At 47.8% G+C, this 27,566-nt stretch overlaps 3 protein-coding genes and 1 long non-coding RNA gene across 17 annotated transcripts in view; 2 read left to right on the top strand and 2 right to left on the bottom strand.

Moving 5' to 3' along the window:
- Positions 1–1,796, top strand: part of Micu2 (mitochondrial calcium uptake 2) — a 92,642-nt gene extending 90,846 nt beyond the window's left edge. For all 3 annotated transcript variants that reach the window (XM_013141135.3, XM_063232509.1, XM_003477394.5), the window contains one exon: positions 1,004–1,796. In XM_013141135.3, the coding sequence (XP_012996589.1) occupies positions 1,004–1,108 (105 nt within the window). In that variant the 3' untranslated portion in view covers positions 1,109–1,796. The remainder of the gene's footprint in view (positions 1–1,003) is intronic.
- Positions 1,797–3,128: 1,332 nt separating this feature from the next.
- Positions 3,129–4,409, bottom strand: LOC100727057 (histone H3.3A-like). Its single transcript, XM_003477241.5, has one exon. It carries the CDS (start codon positions 4,121–4,123, stop codon positions 3,740–3,742), a length of 384 nt encoding a protein of 127 aa, XP_003477289.1. The 5' UTR covers positions 4,124–4,409; the 3' UTR covers positions 3,129–3,739.
- A 1,027-nt stretch (positions 4,410–5,436) lies between these two features.
- Positions 5,437–21,124, bottom strand: LOC106025122 (uncharacterized). Its single transcript, XR_010041719.1, has 4 exons — positions 20,149–21,124; positions 15,742–15,839; positions 14,593–14,657; positions 5,437–13,374 (listed from the first exon to the last, which is right to left on the bottom strand). It is a non-coding gene; the product is annotated as an uncharacterized LOC106025122 (long non-coding RNA).
- A 5,931-nt stretch (positions 21,125–27,055) lies between these two features.
- Positions 27,056–27,566, top strand: part of Zdhhc20 (zinc finger DHHC-type palmitoyltransferase 20) — a 56,170-nt gene continuing 55,659 nt past the window's right edge. For 2 of the 12 annotated variants that reach the window (XM_063232498.1, XM_063232504.1), the window contains exon 1: positions 27,056–27,312. In XM_063232498.1, the coding sequence (XP_063088568.1) occupies positions 27,195–27,312 (118 nt within the window). In that variant the 5' untranslated portion in view covers positions 27,056–27,194. The remainder of the gene's footprint in view (positions 27,313–27,566) is intronic. The other 10 variants (XM_063232502.1, XM_063232507.1, XM_063232505.1 and 7 more) reach the window with 6 other exon arrangements.

Here is a 27,566-nt window from a genome sequence, read left to right as displayed (position 1 = left end):
GTAAAAATTAATAATTGAAATACTGAAATGCTTTACATAAAATGAGATGTGGCATTTTGCTCTTTAAAAAAATAGATAGTTAGGGGCTGGGGATTTAGCTCAGCGGCATAAGTGCCTGCTTTGCAAGCACGTGGTCATGAGTTCGATCCCCGGTACCGATTAAAAAAAATTATATATATATATTTGTACTAGAAACCACTATTTAAAAATTTTAGAAGGCTGAGTGTGGTGGCGCATGCCTGTAAGCCCAGTACTTAGGAGGCTGAGGCGGGAGAATCACTAAGTTTCAGACAGTATGAGTTGTATAGCAAGACCCTATCTCAAAAAAAAAAATGAATTAAAATTAAAGTCTTAGGATTTGAACTTCGGGCTTTGTAGTTATGTACCTGTGTTCAAATCCTGGCTCTGCCATTTAACTGCTGAGTCTTACAATGCCACGTAATTTTAATTTTTTTTTTTTTGAGCCTCAGGTTTCTCATCTATTTAACAAGAAAGCTAACAATCTACCAGAAAGAATCATTATTAGAATTAAGTGTGTAGAGGCTGAGATGCATAAGTAAATAATGTTAGCTGTTTGTATTCCTTCTGATTCACATATTGGTCTGTAACTTTGGGGAAGATCAAAGACAAGAGTTTTGTTTAGATTTGAATCAGTTAGAAGCATCCTCACAAAAGACATCTTTGAAATGCAGATACAGAGAGAACGCACACAGCAGGTGGGCAGGTGGGCCAGAAGAAAGGACAGGCATTAAAGAACGTGAGGCCCACGTCTGTGGAGACAGCACTGGACTCACAAGTTAGAAAACAAGTTAATTCCTACAGCAAACATGACTTGGGGGAAACTAACAAATACGATTTCCATTAGCAAGCCTTTCATACCTAGCCTGCCTTCAGCTTTTTTTTTTAAGGAGTGTGGGAAGGAAATTACCTGTAACATAACATACACATGCCATTATTTTAACCTGGAGGAGAATGACCCTTAATTTTCACTTTTTATTCACAGGTACCACAACAACAGAGTATACAAGAGTACTGGAAATGTGTGAAAAAAGAAAGCATCAAAGGAGTAAAAGAAGTCTGGAAACAAGCAGGGAAAGGCCTTTTTTAAAAAGAGATAACACAGCAGTTATGTGGCTCCAAAGTCAAGATTTGACATTTTTTCCAAAGCACTAGCTGCTTTTCTTCCTAAGTCCTCAATTTCCTTTGTAGTAAAAAAACACCATGTACCTGCTTTCTGATTCAGTGATTTCTTGATACATTTTTTCACTGAGACCTTAGTGAAAAGAAAACGAACTACAGTACTGTTGTCTAAAAGCACACTGGATTCTGTCAGAATGCCTAAATTCTAAGTGATTTTTTGTGGTTGATAAAACAGAAAGCCTAGTTATTCATTGAGTTCTTAAACAGAAGAGCATGATTTTCTTTCTGGAAAAGTTATCTTGGGGCAGGGATTTAGTTCAGTGGCTCGAGAGCTTGCCTGGTAAGCACAAGGTCGTGAGTTCGATCCCTGGTACTAAAAAAAAAAAAAGAAAAGTAGTGCTTGCTTCAGCATATACTCAAATTAGAAAAGGTAACAAAGTATCTGATTCACAGGCAGTATCAGTTCCAGAAATTGTGGTGTTGCTAGGAGAAGAAATTAAATTAAAAGCTGCTTTCAGATTTCTTGCATCAGTGTCATCTCTAATAAAGTTCTTGTGTGTTTTACTTCAGTTAGCTTAGCTGTATATTGTCTTAAAAATAGTATGTTAATGTCAGTAATGAAATAAAAATAAAAGTGTTCACATAAATACAAAAAATATCCAGGTATTTTTTACATTATTTGTGTGTTTTTAATTGTCTTAAAAATCTGTCTGTCAATAATGAAATCAGAATAGAAGTGTTCACATAGATACAAAAATATCCAGGTATTTTTTTATATTACTTGTATGTTTTTAACTACAACTTTTTTTTAAAAGGTAACTATCTTTTTATCGGTACTGGGGATCAAACTCACAACTGCCTGCTTGCAAGGCAGACACTTATGCCGCTGAGCTAAATCCCCAGCCCCTAAAAGGTAACTATCTTATCCCTTGCCAATCTTACTAGTTTGTCCTTAAAAATCAGCACAGAACTGAACACGTAGCTCCAAGCACTTAATGGGCAGGCAGCAAACCATGGGTTCAATCTCTAGCACCACAAAAACCAAGCAACAGCACCTCATGTACTTAGGAGAGTTCTGATTGCAGTAAAGGAGGGCCTCATGGGATACACTGGCTTGTGAAAAATTATGCGTGAAGTAGCACTAGAAATTAATTACCATTAGAGTAAACATAGTAGTACAAAAAGGGTTAAAATAAATGATCAATGAAAATGTGCTTCTCAATGAAATTTAAAAACCCATCTCCATTCCACAGAGAACTAGCTGATTCCAGGGCTGTGGCAGCAGAAGTCCAAGATGAACCTGAAACTTCTTGTTCCTAAGCCCAGAAAAGTGTGTGAAATCATGGGGAACCAAGCAGACAAGTCATCAGGAAAGGACTCCCCTGGCCCAATCTGGCCCATGCCATCAGAGTGATGCACAGTGGTACCTCGGTGGGTGAACTTGATTCTCCCCACACTTCTGGTCACAACCAAGTTGGATGAGAACTAAGTACAATTCATTGGTGAGGTTCAATATTGACCTTATGGGGAAATTTGATTCAAGGATCCACGTGTGGTTCAGCTTGCAATCAGAATCTTGGAGAGAACTCAGTTTGTGATGTGAGGTTTCACTATAGCGGGCACAGTGGCACACATCTGTAGTCCTGGCTACTCAGGAGGCTAAGATAGGAGGATCACAAGTTTGTGGGCAACCTAGCAAGAGCCCATCTCAAGGCTTGGGGCATCGTCTGTGGTAGAGAACTTACCTAGCATGTACATGGCCCTGGGTTCAGTCCCCAGTACTGCAAAAAAAAGAAAACTATATAACATTATATAAAACAATCCATGAGTTTACAATAAAAATAAACTGCTTAATAGGACAATGGAAGCCTCCCTTACAATTATTAAAGGCTAGTAAGGCTGTGAAATACATTAATCCAGTATATTGAAAAGCTCTTCCCTTATAGTTTAATACTTGAAATTGACAAAGGGTGAGACTTTTTGCCCAATTTTTTTTTATAGTTTAATGTATTTTAATAGCAAACTTACAGGCACAGCACAGAAAGACAGACAACATTAAAAACATGTACTAGCATGTAAGACAACTCAGAAAAGTATAATGACTGAATGGAATCCACTGTGTGATAAAAATGCTACAAACACCATTTAGTTGCTATCAAGAAATTTACTTGTTTTTTTAAAAAATCCAAATGCTGGCATTGTCCAGAAAAATTTAAGATTTTCATTTATAAAATTGAAGTGCTGAAACTTGTTCACTGAAACATTTCAACTTGCATGAATGCTTTACATCCCCGCATGAATATTAAAAATTCACACACGGGCTGGAGGTTTAGCTCAGCGGCATAAGCGCCTGCCTTACAAGCAGGCAGTCGTGGGTTCGATCCCTGGTACCGATAAAAAGGAAAAAGACAAAAAAAAAAAAAAAAAGAAAATTGAAAAACTGCCAATACCTGATTTCTGTCCCCTATTTTCCACTCACAATCATGTACTTAGGTACCTTTTAACCCCACGAGAAAAAAAGTAACATTCAGAACTACCAATAACAGGGAGAAGAGAAAAAAAATTTTGAGCATGAAATGTCTCCCACCATAGTAGACTCTTAAGCATGTTCTCCACGAATGTGGCGTGCTAGCTGGATGTCTTTTGGCATAATTGTGACACGTTTGGCATGGATGGCACACAGGTTGGTGTCTTCAATCAGGCCAACCAGATAGGCCTCACTTGCCTCCTGCAAAGCACCAATAGCTGCACTCTGAAAACGCAGATCTGTTTTGAAGTCCTGAGAAGTTTCGCAAATCAGAAGTTCAGTGGACTTCTGAAAACGCCTAATTTCACGAAGTGCCTCGGTCCCAGGCCTGTAACGATGAGGTTTCTTCACCCCTCCAGTAGAGGGCGCACTCTTACGTGTGGCTTTTGTAGCCAGTTGTTTCCTGCGCACTTTACCACCAGTGGATTTGTGGGCAGTCTGCTTGGTACGAGCCATGCTACAAGGTCCTCCTTACCCGCTTCTCCTTTGGCTGGAGCTCGGCGAGAGAGAGGCGGCGCTGGCCTTAGAGAGCGACGGTGGCGCGGCAGCGGCTGCGAACACCTTTTTACCCAATTATTATGAAAGTATTTTGTTGGTTAAAAACATTTTTTTCTTATTTTTTGAAGCCGGTCTTGAACTTGCAGTGTAGCCCAGGCCGGCCTCAAACCTTATTGCAGCCGACCTGCTTAGCCTCTGGAATTACATGCATGTACCACCGTGTCTGGCCTGGCTAAAAAAAAAAAAAAAAAAAAAAAAGTTGTCTTTTGTTCGTTGTTTTAGAAATAACTACTTACGGAATTACTAATTTGTTTTTATCTCTGGTAAAACCCAACCAAGGGAAAAGATAGATAAGAATGTCTTCGTGTTCAGTCTTGTTGGCTGGAAATGCTCTCTCCCCAGCTGTCCCCCAGGTGCCCTGGAGGAAGAGGTGGGGTGCAGAAGTGCAGCTGGCAGCCCCAGTCTCACTGCGGGCGACTTGCTCCCTTCTTTACGTCAAACCGTGAGTATGCCTGGAGACCCTGACCCTGCCTCACCGCACCCACCCGCCCCGGGCCTCCCGATGGCGGTCCACAGAGCAGCTGCTGTCTGCAGTGCAAGTTTTTCACTGAATTCTCCAAGAGCAGGAGAGACCGCTGGTGATCATTTTGTGCCAGTCTGACTGACCACCTGCTTGCCACAGCACGCACAAAGGGAGCAGGAGGAAGGCCGAGAAAAGGAGAACAAGGAAAGAGGAATTTCTCTTTTTTAGTTGTTTTTTGGACAGGGTTTTGCTGTGAAGTTCAGTCTGGCCTTGTACTCACTGGACTCAAACTCACAGTGATCCCCTGCCTCAGCTGCTCGGTGCCAGGAGCAAGGAACACAGGCGTTTAAAGTAGTAAGACGTATGCCCAGGCTGGCGTGGTAGTGCACACCTGTCCCAGCACTCTGGGACACTGAGGCAGGAGGACTGTGAGTTTAGGCCCACCCTGTACAATTTTGTGATTAAAAGACCCTGCCTTGGAAAAAAGTCTGGGCTATAGCAGTGCTAAGGTCCAGGGTTCAACCCAGTACTACAAAAACAAGTGAGAGCCAGGCGTGGTGGCTCATGCCTGTAATCCCAGCACTTGGGAGGCTGAGGCAGGAGAATCGTTGTGAGTTCCAGACCAGCCTGGGCTACAAAGTGAGCTCAAGGCCAGCCTGAACTGCACAGCGAGACCCTGTCTCAAAAAGACAAAAAAAAAAAAAAAAAAAAAAAAAAACACAAGTGCGCCAGGGACTGGGGTGTGACTTGGTGGTATGGCGTTTGCCAGGTGCACTCGGGGCCTGAGGTTTGAGCTCCAGCACCAAAAATAAGGGGAAAGAAACCATTTCAGTTTTTCAAAGCCAAAAGGAAATTTCTGCATCTATAGCAAACCAGTCATTAATTTTCTGCATCATTGTGGTTGCTACAAACTGCCTGACACCCTTTAGAAGGGAGGCAGGTCATTCTTCTGTCAGATAAGCGACCAGACCTGCCAGCGCCCTCCCAGAAGCACAGTCCTCCACCTTGACGGTGGCGGGCATCCTGAAAACAGAACCTGCCCTTGGGTATGTGTTCACTTACCCTCATTTTGTTGCGCATGGTCATGAGGCCTCTAGTATTTTGTGAGTTGCCGTATTCCTCTGTGCTCCCCCAGTTCGGAGGGAGGGCCTGAGAGTGAGCCCCAACCTCACCAGCGTCCTTGTGAGTCTATCCACCTGGCCACCAGGCTTAGCAGCTCTCTGCGGTCCCTGTAGGACAGGCTCAGGCAGCACCTCTGACCCTGTCCGGTGGCCTCCTCCCCGTGGGCCTGCTCTGGCTTGGAGGGCTCCACCCAGATCAGGCACCCCAGGCACCCACTCCTCACTTCCCCATTACAGTCGAGATCCAGCCATTTGTTTCCTCGGGGCCCCAAAGGTCCTCCCCTCCTGCCCACTCCTACGCCTTAGTTCTGCTGCTGGACAGCGCCTCTCCCGGCTCCTCTTCTATTGCGTGCAGCACAGGAGGGCCATGCTGGAGCTCCGGACTCATGGTGTACAGCCTGGTTAGCGCTCAAGTCAGTGCCCAGACACTGTGTGGCCGCTGGCAGAGACCCAGCCTTCTGCCCCTTTCCTCACCTAGAACGGGGAGCAGCTGAGGTTCTGTGTGCAGGAGTTTCAGCCAGGACTCCCAGTCCTCCTTCACACCAATTCACTCTCCTGAAACAGGTCTGAGTGAGGCGCGCCTCTGTTAACAATCCCGTAACCCTAAAATCACCTACAAAGTGAAATCCCGTTGTACAAGATTCTGTCCGCACACAGAAGCAGATTTGACGAAAGATAGATAAATGTGTATGAGTTTACCAGACTGGCCAGCACTTGGGAGGCTGAGGCAGGAGGATTGTTGCAAATTCAACACTAGCCTGGGGCTACAAAGTGAGTTCCAACTGCATAGCGAGACCCCGTCTCTAAAAGAAAGAAAACAAAGCCCTCAGCACCGTGGGGACCCCAGGATTCAGTGCAAGGCCACGGCTTCCTGCAGTGGGCCTTCAAGTTGGAGGTGGAGACTGGCACCTGAGGAGACCAGCAGCCTGCCTTCCTCCTTGCCCTTTTGTTCATTCAGACGCAGGCCTGTTCTGGGGTCACTCACGCCCATGGCCCAGCAATCCATGCATTCCTCGCTCAGACTGACCTGGGCTCCCCCTGCCCTCCCGCTCGCCCACCGGCAGGCTGGGTTGTCCAGTCCTCCCGAGGAAGAGCTCGCGGCTGGGGGTGCCACTTCCCTCACTGGGCAGTCCAGGCCTTCCCAGTGTCCCCGAAACTCACTGAGGCCACCCCACCATCTGTCCATCTGTCTGCTCCTCCTCCCAGCCTCATGCTCACTGGATCTGCGTTCTTTTCTGTTGGAGCTTGGCCTAACTGACTCCGTCTTGTGCCCTGTGTTTGACCCAGTGGAGTGAAAAATCACCCAGGGTACAAGTCCCGTGAGAAAAGCAGAATGAGCTGCACCACAAGACAAGAATTAACCTGCTCAACAAAGAAGCAGGATACAGGTGTCAACCAAAATTAATGCAGGATTCTAGCTAAATTGCTTCCACAGGATGCCTTGCTTCACAGTTTTTTGCTTTAATGCCCTGTAGCCCTCCAGTTCTGCACCACTCGTTTAAACTCTGAAATGGGTCTATGGTGGTCATTGAGCTCAGCTAATAAAATTCCAAATTTATCAGTTTGGCTGCTTGGACTCCTATATTGTTTACAAACTCACTTCAGTTTCCTCCCACCACTCTGCTCCAAGCTGCTTAGAAAAAGGACTTTAACACTCTCCCATCACCATCAAAGCACTGGTGGTTACCCATGGCCCTAAGAAAATGGGGACAGGAATGAATGACAGGGAAGTGGAACAGTCCCGTCCTCCTGAGTGCACCCCTTCTCCCAGCTGTGCAGCCTGCCCGTCACAGGGCCCAGGGCAGGGGAAGGAGGGGGTAGAGCTGGGGTTCAGCCTCTCCCTGAGCACCTGCATAGCACCCGGGCCGGGAAGGAAGCACCACCGGTTCTGGGGATGAAGATACAGAAGCAGGGCCCGGGACTTGGCTCAGCGCCTGCCTGGCAAGCGCAAGGTCGTAAGTACCAAAGTAAAAACATAAATAAAAAATAAAATACGGAAATACAGTTACCACTGGGGCACTACTTGAGAAAGTCAAAAGATGGTATCGACTGAGGTCAGGGCGTGGGGCAGAGTGGGCTGCTCCAGAGCCAGGGGTGAGCACAGGCCTCCAGGCCAGCCTGAAGCACAGCAGCCCTTTGTCTCAAAAGAGAAAGGAAATCAGCAGCCTGGGCAGCATGGCACAGCCCAGTCTAAAATAAACAGACAGCACACTGATGTTGTAGGAACACAAAGGACTATGAGACAGGAACTTGGGTTGCTGTCTAGATAAAACAGTAGACTTCCCAGAAACACAACCCCGTGAAACTCTGGTAGAAAGACAAAGCTGTGGCTACATGTGTAACTACTAAGAGGATTCAGCAAAACCCCCAGAGAAAATGTAGGGGCAGGGGCTTCCCTGCCAACTCCTAACGCTGCTCTTTCTCAAACAGGAGGGAGCGCTGCCCAATTTGTTCTACAAGGCTAGCATGCGCATGATAGCGAGGCCAAAGACACTACCAAAAAAAATACTCTCAAACAGCTGAAGCAGCAAATCACACCATGACCAGATGAGATTTGTTTCTGGGGTATGGGCTCGTTCAACATACCACCATCAGTCAGCACCACAGTAACAGGATGAAGGAGGAACCATGGTTAGGAACCATCTTCAGTGAAATTAGGTGTGCACTTACCCTGTGGGCCAGCAGTCATTTCTCCACAGAAGCCTGGGAGAAGAGCACAAACCTACACAAGATGTGCACAAGACACTGCCCCCGGCTGATGGTACCCGAGGGAATCAGGAGGAGCCCAGGTGTCCCCCTAAGAAATGCAGAGGAAAACATGGCAAGTACCTTCTGAGAAATGGTAGGTCCCCAGAATACAACAGTAAATGTAAAACATGAGACACAAAATCTACGGCAAATACAGTTTCCGTAAGTTAAAAACACTGTTGTCCTTCGTTATCTACAAGGGACTGGCTGCAGGAAGCCTGGGGATGCTCAAGTCTGAGGGTGTGCAAAACTCACATAAAATAGCAGAGAGCGACGTGAACCGTAAGTGCATCCTCCGTATACGCGAGATTCTCTCCAGGCTACCTAGAGTATCTCCTGCATTGCAAGTACCGTGTGAACAGCTGTTACACGTCATCTGTCCGGAGTAGTGGTACACACAGTCTCCGTGTTCACAGCAGACACGGGTCTCAGTCTGAAGTCTGCTTTGTCTGTGGTTGGCTGGGTCCACAGACGCAGAGTCCACAGGTACGGAGGGCAAACACAGAGTCGAGTGGCCACCACGGCCACCTCACTTTCCCTGGAAGCCTGTAAGCTCTCCCCACCTCCAGGCCTCTGCCCTGACCGCCTGTGACCTCAGACTTGGAGCCTTCCGCAGGACACGCCCTTCCATCATTCGGGTCTCTGCTCAAAGTACTCCTTTTAGTTTTATTTTTGTAATTTTGTGACTCATCAGCCCTCTCGTGAAAGCTCGTACAGTCACTGCTTACAGACGCTGCAGAATGTTCACTCGTTCAGCGTCCTGCCAGCACCAGCATCGGCCTTTGCGGTCCCCCAACCTCTGCTGTCCTTGCTTTCCTTCTACTGCTTTCTCTCTCTCTCTCTCTCTCTCTCTCTCTCTCTCTCTCTCTCTCTCTCTCTCTATTATTTTAAAGGTAGTAAAATACAACAGAACAAGACGGAACAAAGCCAATTGAGATTGTGCAGTGAAACTGTACAGAACTCACAGCAGGTTACCGGGATAACAGTGATAGGTTCCACAGTATATCTTGTTGTGCTTTCAATCAGGTATAGCAAAATCAAGTGAAATACAGAACACTATAGAACTTATCAAAACAATATTGAATAGAGCGATACCATTAATCAGAACAAAGCAAAACAGTCATAACAATATTTGCCTTCAAAGAGATGGTAGAAGAATATTGCATATGGTCATCTTCCCAAAAGATGCTCAGACCTCTGACTCCTGTTTGCTAAGGAGGGGGGTATGGGATGTTTGATTTTCAGCCCTCAGGCTCACAGCTGCTTACCAGGGAGTCCAGCAGCTGGCTTGGTTTCCTAGTGCCCCAAGTTCCAACATGGTGCAGATCTTGGCAGAGGCCAGTGGTTCTCCCCGGGGCAGCCACAGCTTGCCTGAGCCACTTACCAGGGAGGTGAGCTGGTGGCTTCTCTTTTTTTTAATTATGTTTATCACACTCAGCATAGGGAATTTCTACCTGTACATGATATAATTTTTCTCTTTCCCATCATCCTGCTTTCCCTCCAACTCCTCTCCCTCTAGAGTATGGAGTATGGACTGACAAAAGCTTTATTTCCACTTTTTCCTTTTCTCCTCCCCATCTCTGTTTCCTCCTTCCCATTTAAACATTTTCTGTTTCACAATTTCTATTATGTATTTCAGTGCTTATTTACACTTTCAATTTCTCACATAAGAGAAACAATGTAGTATTTACACATGTGTGTCTGATTTATTTCTCTTAAGAGTATGGCCTCAAGGAGCCTCTATTTAGCTAGAAATTTCTCAGGGTTATCCTTCTTTATGGCAGACTAGTACTCCATGGTACAAAAACCACATCTTTTTTTATCTATTCATCAATTGATGGGCATTTGGACTGTTTCCAAGATTCAGCTGTTAAAACCTGTGGCACTATAAACACAGATGCACATGTATCACTGTGGTATGATGCTCTTAATTCTTTCAAGAAGACACCAAGAAGGAAAAGAGCTGGGTCAAATGAAACCTCTCGTTTTGTGTTGTTCAGGAATCTCCATGCCAGTTCCACAGTGGTTGTCCCAGGATACACTCCTATCAACAGTGGAGGAGAAGGGTTCCTTTTCCCCACAGCCCCACAGCATTTGTTATTGGTTGATTTCTTGATATTAGGCATTTTTTTCTGGGGAGAGAGGGGCTCTCAGCATTGTTTTAATTTGCACTACTCAAATGACCAGTGATAGTGAACATTTTTTCATATGTTCATTCACCTTTTCTACTTCTTAATCTGAAGTCTCTGTTCATTTCAGATGTCCATTTTTTTATTAAAGGGGAGAAAATTTTAAAGGGGTAAGAGGGGAAAATAGAGAAACAGAAGAAAAGGAAGAGATTAGAAGCAATGATGGAACTGGGCATGGTGGCACATGCCTGTAACCCTGGCACTTGGGAGGCTGAGTCAGGAGGATTGCTGCAAGTTTAGGGCCATTCCATCGTGAGTCCAGGCCAGCCTGAACTACACAGCAACACTCTTTCTCAAGAAGAAGAAGAGGAGGGGAGGGGGTGGGGGAGGAGGATGATGATGGAGGGGGAAGGGGAGGGAGACTGGAAGACCAAAGAGCATCACACAAGCTCTAGGAAACTGGTGAAGAAGACAGGAGGAGAGAAAGAAGAATTAAAAACAAGAATAGAACAAAACAGCAACAAAAATTAGAAACCATGTTCACACTCATCTAAAAACAAGAATGAGCAATGAAGAAAAAAAAAAAACAACCAAAGAAAACAAAAGAGAGAAAAGAAAAAAATGTCCACTTCACGGGGTGTCTCTGCTTTCACTAGTAGACGGTGTGGGCAGAGTCCAGATCTGTGCTGATTAAGCCAAGAGAGCCATCAGTAGCTTCCCAGTGGGGCAGTGGGAAATCCCTACAGCCCTGCGCCTTTATTTCCACTGAAGTTCAGATTCTGATCACGAGGCTGGAGCCGCGCCTGTTTACCCTGAAGCACTCCATGTGCCTCACGTTTGTTTGTAGGAGCAGCAGTTGCTCTGCTTCTGAGATCAGTTGGCCTCTACAAGCAGCCCCTGCTCAGTTGCCCTTCTGGGAGAGATCTGAACCTGGGTGTCTCACCAGCCGCTGCAGTCTGCTGCATCCTCCACTCTGTTCCATTTGTTCCGTCCTCCACTCTGTTCCCTCCACTCTGGTGCATTTCTCTGCAGGGGCCTCTGGGGTTCCCAGTGTCACTGTGCGTGTGCTGTTCTGAGCCGCCCCTCCCAGGGAGTGAGTCCACACTCAGGTAGAAAGCGCCACCTGCCACCTCCTCCTTTGTTGAAGTTGCTCTCCTTGTTCGCCCTGCAGGCTGCAGTTGTCCCTTTAGGCCCTCCCTGGGTCCCAGGACCCGCTTCCCTCTTTATTGTCTTCATGTTACTGTGTTGTAGTTCTGGACATCAAATCCCAGACAGGCCCTTCTGCTGCTCACTGCTCTGCTGTCTTCCTCACTGCTTTCCAGATGTGGATTCATTTTTCTTCGTGGAATCCAAGAAATCACATATCATGCCCAACCCAGTTGTCTTTCCACTACCAAGATAAATCCAAGTACAACAGTGACATCTGGGGCGAGGTGGAACATGTCTGTGACCCCAGCACTCAGGGGACTAAGGCAGGAGGATCACTGTGAGTCTGAGGCCAGCCTGAACTACACAGCAAAACCCTGTGTCAAAATGACCAAAAAAAAAATTTTTTTAAAGACATCTGATGTACATTTCAGCGAGTTTTTCCTAATTTCTGTCTTAGGTACTGTTCCTTTCCCAGGGCAAAGGACATCAATGACCATTTACATCCTGAGAAGCAGTTAGTTGGTCTGGATAGTTTCTTGCCAGTCTAGATAGTTACTGTCATTCATGATGGAGGCAGAGCCTCAGAGAAGAAAAGTGCTTGAAGTTGTCCTTTCAAGGACATTGTCACAAGCCAGCTGTGGTAGTCACCCTTCTAATCCCAGCACTGAGGAGGCTGATGCAGGAGAATTGCAGGGTCGTGCATAGCCAGAGAAACTTAGCAAGACCCTGTCTGAAAATGAAAAACTATTAAGGGAGGTGAATGCAGCTCAGGGCAAAGGTCCTGGGTTCAGCCACCAGTACTGCAAGCAGAAGAGCTCGTGAGAGACAGACAGACACAGGACAGAGGGAGCGCAGCTGAGACCAGTCCCTGTACTCCAACCTGTTGCCCAATCTCGGTTTTCTTTATAGAACTGAATCATCACCTAAATTACACAGCTTTCTTTTTAATTTTGTTGATTTTTAATCCTATTAGAGTGTAAGTCTTGAGACTGCAGCAAATTTTTTTTATTCCCCACTGTGTGTCTGAGACTGGCGATGACACCTGGCACATTGCAGATGCCCACCAAGTAGCTTTCAATCACTGAACAATCAATGAGGACAGCACTGGGTCAGTCAAGGAGCACAGGACAGACGCCACGACAAGCAACATAGTATAGGCCCAAGCAAGAGCCTCCAAGAGGAGCGAACCCGGGTGACAGAATGTTCACTTTTCATGACGGCTCTGCTGTCTCTGATTGAACCATGGGCACGGGCTGGGCTTGCTCAGTCGGGGGTGTGTGCTTAGCATGCACAAGATTAGGTTTGATCCCTAGCACCAGAAAGAAAGCAAAAATAAATAGAGAAAAGATTGACACAGCAGGTTACCAGGTACCTCTTGTGCTGATTTTATGAGGACCAAGCAACCCTCTGGCCATCTGGTTTCCATGTCATCTGCTCACAGGCAAGGGGTGCTCCGAGGTGCTCCATCCTCCCTGGTCCTGGGCGTCTTGCTGTGAGCCTCTCTGCATGTGTCCATGAGGACTGACAGGGCCTGCTGGACTGAGGCCAGACACAGAGGACACTCTGCTTAGGAGAGCTGGTGATGGGGACAACGCCCACGCCAGTGCAGGCACACAGCAAGGCTGTGGGAAGTGGCAGTGAGACCTGGGCACTGCACAGCCCCACAGCTGCCGCCACCCTGTGATCACATGCACAGAGCAGCACAGCTCTGCTCTCCCCAGAATTCGGAAATTCCTGGGAAGGTGCCAATTGGCTGAATCACTGGACCAGTTGCACCCAGACTGATCCACAGTGGTCAGGAGGCTGAGGTCTAGAAGAGCAAGGCAGTTTCCATAGTGGACACTGGTAGGGGAGGGGGCTGTCCAACAGAAGGGGGAGATGCCCCCCAGAAGGTAGGGAGACAGCTGCAGATTAACCGAGGTTGGACATGGCGCTGGGTGGACAGAGCAGGTTTTCACTCTCGGATGTGAGATCCTCCAGGCTGAGTCTGTTTTAGGGGCCCCTGCACAGCAAGTCACACTCAGCAGTAGAGGATCAGGATGAAAGTCACAAAAATATTTCCGAAGAACTTTCAAGAAGTTGGCTCTTGGGCTGTGGATTTAGCTCAGTGGCTTAAGTACCTGCCTGGCAAGCATGAGGTCGTGAGTTCAATCCCCAGTACCAAAAAAAAAAAAAAAAAAAACAAAGAAAACCAAGAAGTTGGCTCTTAGCCCAGCAAGGGGGCACATGCCTGTGATCCTAGCACTCACAAGGCTGAGACAGGAGAGTGATGTGAGTTTGAGACCAACCTGCACTACAATGTGAGGTCAAGGTCAGCCTGAACTGATAGTGAGAGCCTGTTTTCCAAAACAAAACAAACAAAAAAACCCCTCAAGAAACAAGTTGGCTCTTGAGCTGGGTATGTTAGCATACACTTGTAATCCCAGCGCTTGGAGGCTGAGGCAGGAGGACCACTCTAAGTGTGGGGCCAGCCGGGCTACATGGTAGGACCCTATCTCAAAAAAAAAAAAATTGGCTCTCCCACGGCTGGCAGAATAGCTGGCAGCGTAGCATGTGTGCCAAGGGCACTGGAGGCCCTGAGTTCAGTGCCAGTGTCACAAGGAAAAAGGAGAGGGAAAAATATTTGATTCAAAAGTTGGCTGCCTGAGTGGAAAAAGGACACTGCTGAGCAAGTTATTCCAAAAAATATTTGTACTTAGCTCCTTCCCCCGACAGACAGATGCGAAAGCAGTGACACAGGAAGAGCTGTTACTGTACCTTCGATCTAGACGCCCCGCAGAGGCCTGCGTCCTGGGTCTCCTGCCGTGGAACGTGGTGGAGCCCTTGGGAAGTGGGACCAGAGGGAAGACAGCAGGTCATCAGAGGTGAGCCCCGGAAGCGGACCGGGACCCAGCTGTGCCCTCCGCTTCTTTCCTCTCTTCTCTCCTCCTCTGCCTCCTCCCTTCTCGCCTGTCGGCTTCCCTCCCTCCCCCACTCTCATTACTTCCTGGCTCCCATGGTGTGAGCAGCTGCTTCTATCTGCTTCTATCTCTGCCGTGCAAGGTTCTGCCTCACTGCAGGCCCAAGGCAACAGGGCCAACCAGCCACAGACTGAAACCTCTGAAAACAGGCACCAAAGTAAAACCTTCCTTCTTTCAATTTGTTACCTCAGTTATTTCATTATAGGAAAAGCAAGCTGATAAATGCAACTATGGAAATATTTTATTTTGTTTTTTCTCCTCCTTGGGTGTGTTTTAGATGTACGCTATTGTGAGACTAGGGATTTGTGTGAGTAGAGAGGAGCCAGAAAGGCCCTCAGCTGCCAGGCTTTGAATCCTGGGGTTTCTGTTTTGGAGCCGGTAAGTGCACTCCTCATTCCCACTGCCATCACCTCTGCCAGTGTAGTGCATAAGCAGGGTTCAAGAGGAAAAGAGAAGATGCAGCCCCTCCCTGAAGCGCTAGCAATGCCTTGAGCACTTCCTGGCGAGTGCCTGTCAAAGGATAAAGAGCCAACATCAACCAATGCACATGCTGAACAGCTGAGCTGAGCTCCAGACAGGGAGGGAGGGAAGCTCCGTGCTCAAAGAAGGCCCTCCCTCCTCGGGAAGCAATTCCACACCCTGCTACAATGCCCCTTCGGCAGCAGATACTTAACTCTAAGTCATAACTGTACCGTGAAGAAATTTCCAATATATTCCTTGAGGAAGCACAAAACAAAACGCGTACTCCTTTTGATACAGATAACCACACAGATCTATAAACAAAGACAGCATAGGACAGGTGAGGGTCCAAGTTTCATTTAGCAGCAATTGCATATCCTCAAAAGCCAGGGTTCAAACTGACACTAATGCCACATCACTGCCACAGAATAATGGAGACAAAAGGACAAAATGCAAGGAGAAAGATAAAAGGATCTTGCAAAACCACCTGCAGTGGCGCTGTGGCGAATTTAAAGCCGCCAAAAGTTCCACAAGATGGCACTGCTGCTTTTCCAAACATTTCTCTTTCTCAGGCGTTGTGTGATCCTTAACAGAAAAAATAAGCACATGGTGAGAAAGATACACAGTAAATTGCTGAACATGTCAGGATTACTGGAAAGGAAATCTGGTTGGGGCTTTACGCTGTTGGGTCTTAGCTAAACATTTGCCAGCTTTTAAAAAAGCACAATGCTTTACCACGGTTCCCATCAGCACACGTCACCTGTGTTTGGTTTCCTGGGTGGGGAAGGAAATTAAACACTGGGGTCTCTGGGCAACGCCTTTTACAGGTGAGGTTATTGCTTCAAGATCATCAATACCAAGTCTTTACTGAAATCTACTCTGTCCACGCATTCTGCTGGGGGCCACTTTTCATTCTTTCCAAGAAGACAAATTTAGAGACAGTACTTTGCTTGTAACATCTGGATTGACATCATATTTAGAGGTATTCAATATTGGCAGAAAAATTTTAGTAACTCCTAGAAAATAAACCCTCTCCAAAACATGTTAATAATAGCTATTCCACTTTGCCGAATGTTGTGTGAGCTCTCCCCATTGAAAATTTTATCTGAAGAGGATTAAAGAATGGTCATTTCAGCATCATTTCAAATAATAAAAATTTAGAAATATCATGAATGCTGTGGACATGGATAATGCATTGGGTTGTAATTCGTACTTGTACAGTGGGCTGGGAATGGAGGAAAACTAAATTAAATTACACGGAGTTGCTGCTTCACTGAACTGCTGGCCCTCTGTTCCACCCTCGACTTGGTTATTCCCGGTCAGGGACCCACTCGCCCAGCTCGCCCAGCTCCTTGGGGGCCGTAGAAGAAGGTGGCCAGTGGGGGGGAGCTTCGCCTTGTGTCCAGTGAGGTCAGCAGATTTCTGTCAAAGGCACGGCTTTCATTCCCGCAGCCCTCGGTACCAGTCTCCGGATATTTGTTTTTTCCCTCCCAGAACCAGCCTCATTGTGCACCCTCCTCACCCTCCCTGCCCTGGCTCTGCACCAGCCTACGCATGCCACACACACACACCCCAGCCTCCAGACTTCAAAGCCCCAGCCTCCTCTCCTGTGCCAGCCCTGGCTCTGAGTGGGAGCTGCTTCCTGGCACTGAGTGGTAGCTGCTTCCTGCAGTCCACCTCGCTGTCCTCTCTGATTTTTAAGTTCCCCAACACCTATTTAACCAACTCCTTCTAGTGCGTTTTCTCCTTCATGTAGAGTGACCGCCACCATGAGCATGTGCCAAGAAACATAGCTACATGTGGGTCACACGGACGGATAGATAGAAGCACACATGTAGAGCCACATGATCGTAGGCAGCTAAGATACAAAATAATTTATGTAAGAGGGATTGGGTCTCCAAGGAAGTCAGTGCAACAAACAGACATCAAGCTTGTAGCTGTAGGTGTAAGATGGAGATGCAACAGCCAGGCCAACAGACCTTCCTGAGAGATATACACTGAACTGAGATGGTGCTGTACTGCGCATTCCCTGGTCAAGGGAGTCCAGATGGGCACCAGTCTCCCGGGTCAGTACCCAGAGCACCAGACTCGTCCCTCCCCCTAAGTGCCTTCGAACGTCCGTCCGTGCCCTCCTGCTGTGTGTCTCATTTCCCCAGTGGGTCCATGCCGATAGTCCTGTTTCATGGCCTGTTTGACAGCTGTTTTGGCTTAGGAAACGTGTGACCCTCTCTTTAGACGTATGACCAGCCTTTTTTACGTGCACATTTTATATGTCTTGTCTTTTGAGCCTTGGTATGTTTTTTGTACGGTACACCTTGTTTACACAGTAGTGTAAGTTTTGCTGATTGTACTGTGCAGTACAGTGCTCTAGTTTTATGTTCAGTTATACATTACAGGACTGCATAGAGGAGTCAGCAAGCTGAGGCGTTCCCTTTGACCATTCTTCTTTCTGAATGTTGTAATGGTGTCCAGCTATCCCGCCCTGACTGTACCCAATCTCATCTGAATACGGAAATGTACACACTGAATACAGTACTCCTTTAGTGACCAATTCATTTAATGACCTGATCAAGGAGTGGAACTTGGCTGATAGACGAGGACTGTCTGTATTCACTAAGTGGTGATGTTGTAATCCTATGGGTTGATTGTTGACTGCAGTCTGACCCATAATGCACCCACCTTGTGACTCTGCAGTATAAATTACCCCTGACAAAAGGCCTTGGGCCACTCTCTTGGGGCTCTGCCTGCCTCTTTCAAGGAGCCTTCTCTTACTAAACCTTTCCTACTTTTTTTTTTTTTTCATTTTTTTTATCGGTACCGGGGATTGAACTCACGACTGCCTGCTTGCAAGGCAGGCGTTTATTCCGCTGAGCTAAATCCCCAGCCCCACCTTTCCTACTTTCAAGACCCACTGTCCCCTGGAATTCATTCTTGGGGGACTTGAACCCAGTATATTTGACATCTAACAGTCAGAAGTTACATTTCTCCTATATCAATATTAGAATATATGCAAGTATGCATAGAAAAGCATATATGTATACATATGCCTATATATTTCTTACATGTAGTATATTTGACCCCATATACACATATATCATAAAACTGAAACTTAATCCTCACAATATTATAAGCAAGATACCATTATTCTCTTATATAGGAGACTATATATTATATTATATATATTATATATTATATAGGAGTCTATTATATTATGCAGCTAAAAAGTGATAAAGCTGGGATTTGAACCCATCATCCCTGACTCCACCATCTGTATTTTTTCCACCGTGCCCTTCATGTTGCTCACACCTTCGTTTTGCTGGGCTGATCGGTTCCCCACATGTGTCAGTGCGTGGGAAGTCTGAACCCAGCATGAAATGCTGGGAGGTGGCGGCCCCCGGCAGAGTTGGCTGCTCACAGGAACACAATCTCAGAAAGAAGGAAGTAAGTTCTCAGGGTCACTAAGTTCTCACCAGACCGAGTTGTAAGACAGTGCCTGGCCTCCAAGTTATTCTCTGGCTTCGTGTCTAGCCATGACCCAAGCAGCTCTTACGGTTCCCAGGGTGAAGAACCATGAAAGGACGAAAAAATAAAGAAGAGACAAAAGCTGGGGTCAGTAGAGCCCTCTCTCCTGATGGGAGGGAACTGCCCATCATTGTAGGGGTGTTTATTTATACATTTAGCAACTTAATGTCCAATGACACCCTGCTGCCTAGTAATCTGCAATGAATGGCAATTTAAGGGCCTGATTTGGGGACCCAGAGTCACTGGTTCCTGCAGCTCGCCTCAGGCAGATCTTTTTTCTCAGACCAGCTGGCCGGCTCCCACAGGTGTGGGAATTTCCAGTTCAGTGGCTCCCTATACCATCTGGCCATGTAACCACATCGTCTCATGTGCACTCCTGCTCTGATGCCACCACCCCATCTTGGGCTTTCAGTCTCCAGACCTGCAGGCTAAGTAACCCTCTTTAACTGGGAAGAGTGGTGCTGGGCGGCAAACACAAGGCCTTGTGCTTGTTTAGCAACTGCTCTGCCACTGAGTTGCACCCCCAGCCTCTAAAGCTCTTTACAAATGACCCAGCTCCATGTATTTCATTACAGCAACTGAAAACAAACTGGTACAGATTCCAAAGTCAACTTATCCCCAATTGTCTTGATAGCACGGCAGGAGGTTCTAGGTTCTATCCCAGTACCACAAAATGAAACAAAATAGTGTCCTACAGCATAATCCAACCCCTAGACCTTGCTTTTCTTTTCTTTCTTTCTTTCTTTCTTTTTTTCTTTCTTTTCTTTTCTTTGTTTCTGGATTTACATTGTAAATATAACATGACAACATTGCAATAATAGGTAGAGAGCTCAACCAATCATATTCAAGACTGCTTCCATGATTGAAGAACTGAGGGAACTTCAGGGAAAGCATGAGCATCCCCAGTTTCAATGTATTCATCACCCATTGACTCAGTTACTGTTATATAGTACCTTTCATATGCCAGGGTTACAATGTAACTAGTCTCTCCTTTAAGAAGCTTATGCTTAGCCAGAAGATTGCAGCAGGAGGATCACTGGTAGTTTGATAGCCTGGGCTATCAATGTAAAATAGGGAAAGTGACTATTTTTAATGAATAATCATACTCAGAAGCACCCGGGGAGGTCTTATAGGAGTTTGGCAAGACAGGATATGTGACTGCAAGCATTGTCCAAATGCAGCACCCCAGTCTTGCCCTCCATACCTGCCCCTCCACCCTGTCCAGGGTGCATTTCCACTCTGCCTCTGCTTAGCAGGAAGCTGCAAGTTCTCAGTCCAAAGTGATCTTACGAAGCCACCACAGCGATGAAGCCAGGGTGGGCAGCTCCGAGTTTCCCAGACACCCGCCCCCTCTGATTACTGATGTCCTTACCTCTCGAATGACAGGCAGCCTCAATCAACATTTCCCCCGTAGCCTAGGATGAGCCACAGAATCCAGACTGTCCCTGTGGGCTAAATGCGGTCAATAGCGCATGAGTGGACCGGTTGATGAACCATGGCGAGGAAGTGTTCCGGAGACCAGATTCCCAGAAATGCAGAAGCCACAAATCTACCCAAACCAGAAAGTCAGGTACCCAGAGGTAAGTCTGCCAAGTCTCTGAACTGCCATTCTGGCCGCTTTCCCCCAGGTAGGAAGCAGTCCATTAGACAACCATGCAGCAAGAGAGGAGGAGGAAAAGAATAAAAGGAGCTCACTGCAGTCAAGGTCCACTGGAGGACACTGCAGGCCACAGGAGGGATTTCACAGAGAAACGCAATCCTGGCAGGATCTCCGAGCTCCTCTTCTTAAATGTGTGTATTAGTACTGGAAAGGCTGAACAGATTTCTCCAGGGCATGGAATTCAGCTCCTCTCCCTTTGAGTATAGCTGGGCTTAACGGCCTTATCCTAATGAACAAGGTAGGGAAAATCTGTAACATCAAGGTGGAGACCGCGCCTTAACCAAGGGATCAAGGTTAAGCAAGAAGCAACCGAGACTTCAGGAAGAGGCTGCCTTGGCCCAGGGATGCAGGGTAACACCGGGTGCTTTCTTTCTAGGCCTCGGACCAGTACTTTTCCGAAGTGTTTTTCTATGCAAAACTGTTACAGGCTACTGAGTTAGATAGAAATATTCCAGGCAGACAGATAGGGCTGGGCCCTCAAAGGAGCCAGTGCAGAAGGCCAGATGCCCTGCAGCTGTGGGGCAGACCGGTGCCTCCCGCTGTAGGCTAGGCTCATGACAAAAAACTAAGCAAATACACCCACATCCTAAGGGTTGATATTCTCAATAGTTCTCCGTCACTCTGAGGAAGCAGGAGTCACCATCCCAAACCCCTTCTGAGAAAAGTCACTGCTGTCTAAGAACGCCCACTATGTGACTCACTTCCCCATTTGTTCCACTTTAATCAGTTTTACCTGAGCAATTCATCTTATTGGTTGACCACAGTTCTGTCCCACTTCATGCCCACTCTGCGAATTCCCATTTTGGCCCCACCCCACCTTGTGGTTTTGCTCTACAAAAGTCCCTTTAAAAGGCAGTCTTTGACAACCCACTTGGGACCCTTCTCTCTCAGACAGAAGCTTTCTTTCTCTCAATAAATATATTCTGCTCTTAACCTCCTTTGTTCCTAAAACTCATCTTTGATTTTACTGAACATGAACTCACACTGGACATCTAATAGGTTGTGAGTTTCGTTCCCCTATACCAAATCCCGGGAAGACTGAAAACCAGCAGCTACCAACAGGCGCACAAGAGATCTGCCAGCCACACACCGTGTGAGATCTGAGGAGGGTAAAAGGGTTTGCGGAGGTCGCGGCAGCGCTGGTGCAGACTACTTGGAGCCTGTAGTTTAGTTAATATTATTGTACTTGGTTAATGTCTCAATTCTGCTAAATACATCATGGCTAAGTAAGATGATACTTTGGGGGTCCCCGGGGGAGGCTCTACAGAAACTCTGCACTAGTTTTCTAGCTCTTCTATAAGCCTAAAATTTTAAAATATAAAAACATTTTAAAAGGGGGAAAAACCAGCATAAACTGGGACCTATCTCTACTAGCACATGTTGTATTTTTGCTGTGTAAATAACAGAAGTTAAGGATGTTACTTTTACATTCAGCAAAGTCACGGTTTGGAGATGAGAGATTCCAGGAAATTCTAGGAGAGCCAGGGGGAAGAGGAGGGGCGGATGCTGGGGTTGTCCAGGGGAGCAGCTGAGTGGAGCTGCAGAGGGTGAGACCAGGGGAGGCAATGGGCAGGCCCCGGGCCAGCCTGGGAGGCAGGGTGGCCGTGGCCCTGAGGCCCGAGTAGTGAGCAGCAGGCTGCAGGCTCTTTGCAGTCATGATAAACATCAGTGTGTCAAGCAAGTTGGGTTTTCTAAGAGTCCTCTCATTGTGGAAAGCAGAACAGAAAACTCAACAGCACACAGCCAAGGGCAGGTGATCAGACTGTGGCCGGAGGCCTGAAGCACGGCCTAGAGGAACGCACCGTGGGCACACAGGAAGCACTGCCCCCCAGAAAGGGGGGAAAGCCACCCCCTGGCCAGCAGCAAGGCCTCTACTAGGTATCCCCCCGCCTCCTCTCCAGTCCTCCCAGCTGCGTGGGGCAGGAGACTAGTCACCTAGGTCATCCCGACCTGGTGGCACTGTAGGTCTCTGCAGATTCCTTGACCCATAAAGAGAGTAAGAAGCATTTCCTTCTTATCCATGGCCCCATGCAGGCCAGGCAAGGGCTACTTGCCCTCACCACTGATCTACACCCTCTGCCCCCCACAGAATTCTTTGATGGCCTGTTTCCAGGAAGTGGGGGTCAGATAAACCTTGTTCTACTTCCTTAGCTGCAGAAGTGCCACACTCTGGGTTCCTGAACCCCATCGGTAGAAACAGGGAAACACAAGTTTGTTCTCATGCTGGGCACAGACTCGACCACAGAGGCCACCCACAGCCCTCAGGATTTCAGCCACTGCCCATGCTTCAGTGGTTTGAAATACTCAAAGCATGTGATAAAGCCTCCCTCACTTTAGAGGAAGTTACTGTGTAGGCCGCTGGGCTGAGTTCCTCTTGTGCAGTACCCATATTAGAATTTGCCTATAGAGTTTTTATTTATTTATTTTGGTACTGGGACTTAAACTCAGGATTTCCCAGTCAGGCACTTGTGCCACTGAGCTATGTCCCCAGCCTGAGTTTCAGTTTAACATCATTTTTGAAGAATTTTGTGTGTGTGGGTGCCCAGGGTAAACCAAGCGCTTTTCCATGAGCTACACCCTCAACTATTGGAAAGACTTCTAAATAGCTGTTTTTCAAATTCACTCGCTTTTCATTTTCTTCTATTAGTTTCACATTTTCATGTTCTTTTTAGGTGTAATTTATTCCTTCTACTTACCTCTTTGGACACGCATGCCAAATCGTTTTTATAAATCTCTGTCAGGACCCAGGACCATAGGATTATGGGGCACTCAGGAGGCTGAGGCAGGAGGATTGCTGTGAGGTCAGGCCAGCCTAAACTACAAGGTGAGTTCAAGGACAGCTGCAGCTACATTGTGGGACCCCGTCAGACTGCTTCCCACATTTTATGTGAATTCAAGTTCTGATTATTGATGTTTATTTGAATTCCTTTTTAGTATTAGATTTTTTGTATGCTTTAGAATTATGATTTAATTTTTAAAACTTGTTTTTTTCTTCATCAGTCTTTTCGAACTACATCTCTGATTTCCATAACCCTAAAGGCTTTTATAGCTGCCTCTATTTGCCCCTGGTCCTCTCAGGTCCTCAGAGCAGAGATAGAATATAAAATAGTAGAAGTTCCTGACAGGTAATTATATCAGGGAGGCCAGAAATGAGTCACCAGGCCCACTGGCAGCTTGCCTCCTCCTGGGTCAGGAGCCTGCTCCCTTCCAGTCTCCAGGAAAAGCCATGCTCTTGCAGATCAATCAGCTTGATCGCTCTGTCTCCTTTGTCGAGGGATGGCATCTGTGGTTCAGGTACAAGTTTGTGGTGGCCTGAACCAGGCTGGCAGCAAGGGGAGGTGATAAGAAAGCTGCTTCTAACTCATAACAGCTTTGCTGACCTTGTTCCTAGAAGCATGGATGGTAAATGTAATGCATGCTCTTGAGGGAGAGACTAGCAGCGACCAGGCTTGCATAAATGCAGCATGGTGCGGGCAGAGAGCAGTAAGACAATCTGCACTGACCAAAGGGAAGTGAGTCCCTTTTACAAGGATGGAAAGAAGGCAGGGGCCATTGGGCAGGAATAATAATAATAATAATAATAATAATAATAAACATATGCTCTGGTTGTGTCTGACCTCATTGGACAAAGTCCTTGCAGTGTCCAGTGTAAACTTTCAGGTGTCTCCAGATGTCCCCAGACTTCCAGGGACCTGCAAAATTCCCTGTCTTTTCTTATCTCCTTTCTGACGCCTTGTGCTTGCTGATGACAGCCATGGTGCTGAACTGAGTTCCCTGCTGAGAACAGTGGCTCTGGGGGCAAGCAGGTTGGGAGTTGGGAGAGTCGGGCTGGACTGGAGCCTTACAGTAAATAAAAACAGAAAACCAGAAAGACAACTCAGCCCTCATCGCAACCACTATGTTCCCTACCCTCCAAAAAAGGGAACAGAAAAACGTCTAGACCTTCTTCTAATTCGTTCTCACCGCAGCCAGAATGTTACGGCTAGCCACAACTGTCCTAAGATGTAATTCTGCTCCCAGCACCGCCTTTAAGAAATTCGCTGTTGTCACAATCATTAGCAGAGATGGAGGGAAATCACTTGCCCAACCTGGAAAGGGAAAGGAAGGAAGGAAGGGGTTTAGGACACTGGCTCCCACAGCTCAGGAACTGCAGAAATATTCCCAAAAGAATGAAATGTACTACCTCCCTCAAAATGTGTCTTAGTTACTTTTCTCAAGTTAGGGAAGGAAAAGGTTACTGTCACAGTTTGTATAGGTTTTAATTCACAGTCAGCTGGCTCTAAAGTAGGGCAGCGTGGCAAAGGGGCATCACGGGGGAAAAACCATCCATGGCAGGGCAGCCAGGAAGCAGCAATAGCAAGCAGCTATCAAATGCCTTCTTCCTGTCTTTATAATCCACTTATGCAGTAGGCTATGTGCCCTCTGGGGGATATCATCCAGATCCACAGTGGGGCACCTTTAATCCCAGCATCACACCCTAGATCCAGAGGGCTCTGAAAAGCCCCATCTGTGAGTGCGGGAGTGCTTTGGGAGGGCATCTAGATAAAAGCTGTAACATGTGCCTTCACTGGACTGGCTTTAAGACAAGGAAAGAGATCAGAACCATTTTCCAGAGTCAATAGATTACATGAACAAGTGGCAGTCATTTAGAAATCAGAAATTAATGTGATCAGGTTGGTGACTGATAGGAAAAACAGCTGGACAGCAACAGGAACCTTCAAAATGTCTACTTGGCAATCACTTGGTAATATTCCCTACCTTCACGGCACAGCGGGGGAAACAGGATGTCTAGGAAACGTTCACTATCAAGAACCTTATACGGTGGTAGGCAAGGGGTCTCCTCCAATTAGAATCAAAACTCTGCGTTGTGGGTGTGGTGTCACGCTCTTCGAACCAGTAACTTAGCGGTGGCCTTACTGAGAAACACAGTTTTGACTGATGTAACTAGTGAAGACGAGGGCAGGCAGCAGGGCCAACTCTTAATCCAATATGAGAAGAGGCACAGACAGACACAGGAAAGAAGCCAGATGACAGGGGAGGCAGAGGCTGGAGTGATGCAGTGGAGAGTCAAAGACATGGCCACTGAGAAAGGCTAGGAAGAGCAAGGAAGAATTTCCTGCAGCTCTCAGAGGGCGCTGGGCTTGCCAACGCCCCGATTTAGCACTTCTGGCTCCAGAACCATGAGACAGTAGGTTTCTGGTGTTTTAAGCCCACAGTTTGTGGTGCTCTGGTGTAGCAGCCCTAGAAAAGTAATATTATAGTTAATTTTATAGATAGTGTCAAAAGCAAAATGGCATGGCAAACAGAAATCATGTCCAGCTAACATGGTTTGTAGAGGATGTGGTATGTGTGTTGAGATTTTGGAAGCACAACTCTGATACACACAGATGGCCAGAAGAAAAGAGAGTTGTATGTTCTTCTATAACAACCCAAACTCCATCTTTCTAATCCGTCTCTCTGGAAAACAAGTTGAAATCTACCCACCCAAATGCCCAGAACCTAGTGTCAACTTTGGCACTGACAAGATTTCTAAGGAGTAAAATTGGGGAGAACAGAACGTTTTACACAGGCTTTATTACTGCAAGCAGTAGCATACTGTGGCTAAGTAATTACTATTTGCTCTTCCTATCGCCACGTTACAGTATAAAAATGGGGCGCCTGCTGGGGACATCATCGAGCAGTAACAGATTAAAATCCCAGTTTAACCCCAAGGCAGCAGGCACTGGCAGGAGAATGCAGTCTGAGCTGGGTATTGCTGTGCGCGCATGCCCCATGCCCCTCATCTCAACTCTGGAGGGCTGAGACAGGAGGACCCTAAGTTCGAGCTCAAGTTGGGCAATTTGGCCAGTCTCTGCCTCAAAATCAAAAAAGGGCTGGCGATACAGCTCGGGTGTGAAGGAATTACTCTGCCTGGAATTATTTCTAATGTCTTTGACCTCGTATTATGATGTCTTCAGAGTGATGCTTCTAGGTTCTACTGCGATTACAGTTATTGCTTAGCAATCTCCAACTGTAAATTAATCGTTGAAATTCTGGCAGCTGTTTTGGGGAGGGGGCGGGCAAAGAACCATTTACACACTTCCATTCCCACGACTGAACCTTCAAACTGGGCTCTACCTCAAACGTGAACTCTCCACGCCTTCCACCCAAAATCACTGGCACTCACCTGTTCATCTAAAAAGAACAGAGGCAGGGCTGGAAATTCACAGCAAGAGCCTGAGGACCCTACACACTGCGCTCCCCGGCCAGGGCCAGGACGGTGCCCCAGTAGTTAGCGCCCCGCAGACCATGGGGGTGCTGTGCGGGCACGCTGATTTTCAGGCATCTCCTTCTCTGCCCTGGCCATCCACCCACAAAAGCCATCCCTTGCCCCCTCAGCAAGGGGACTTCTGCCTAGCGGGTGCCCCAAGCCCCAGCCGCCCCCCACTTCTCTCCCCGCTTCCTCCCGCCCCGAGCCTGATCCCCCTAGGTCACCCCGGCCCACCCCGCCCTCGCGGAAGCCCCGCCCCACCCGCGGAAGCCCCGCCCTCCCGCCCGCGCACTACGGCGGGCTGCGGCGGGGCGCGGGGGGAGGGGGTGGGATGGGGGACGAGGGCTGGGCCGGGCCGCGAGCCCAGCGGGGCGGGGCCACCGGGGAGCCGTGGACCTTCGTCCCGAACAGCTCCTCCTCAGACGCGGAAGAGCCGAGCGAGGAGCCGCCGGAGGCCTGGGGCGGCCCCGAGCCGTGGGGCACGGAGCTGGGCCTTCGCCCGCGGAACATGGCGCCCTGGACGCTGTGGCGCTGCTGCCAGCGCGTGGTGGGCTGGGTGCCGGTGCTCTTCATCGCCTTCGTGGTGGCCTGGTCCTACTACGCCTACGTGGTGGAGCTGTGCGTGTGTGAGTACCGGGCGGCGGCGGGGGCCGGGGCCGGCGCCAGGCCGCGCTTCCGGGAGGGCGTCCGCGTGCGGCGGGGCGGGGGGCTGGAGGCCCGGGAGGCGGGGTCCGCGTGCGGCGGTGGGGGTGCGGGGCCGGGGCCGGGAGGGCGGGGGGACCGGGGAGATCGGGGGGACGGGGACCGGGACCGGGGAGGCGGCTCCGGGTGCGGCGGGGCGGGGTGCGGGGCCTGGGGCGGGCAGCCAGGTGTGGGCTTC

Source organism: Cavia porcellus, unplaced genomic scaffold (assembly GCF_034190915.1).
Source record: "Cavia porcellus strain 051 isolate PalLab524CR breed Dunkin Hartley unplaced genomic scaffold, mCavPor4.1 scaffold_21, whole genome shotgun sequence".
In the NCBI taxonomy this organism is placed as follows: Eukaryota; Metazoa; Chordata; class Mammalia; order Rodentia; family Caviidae; genus Cavia; species Cavia porcellus.
This window is presented reverse-complemented; position numbering and strand designations above follow the sequence as displayed.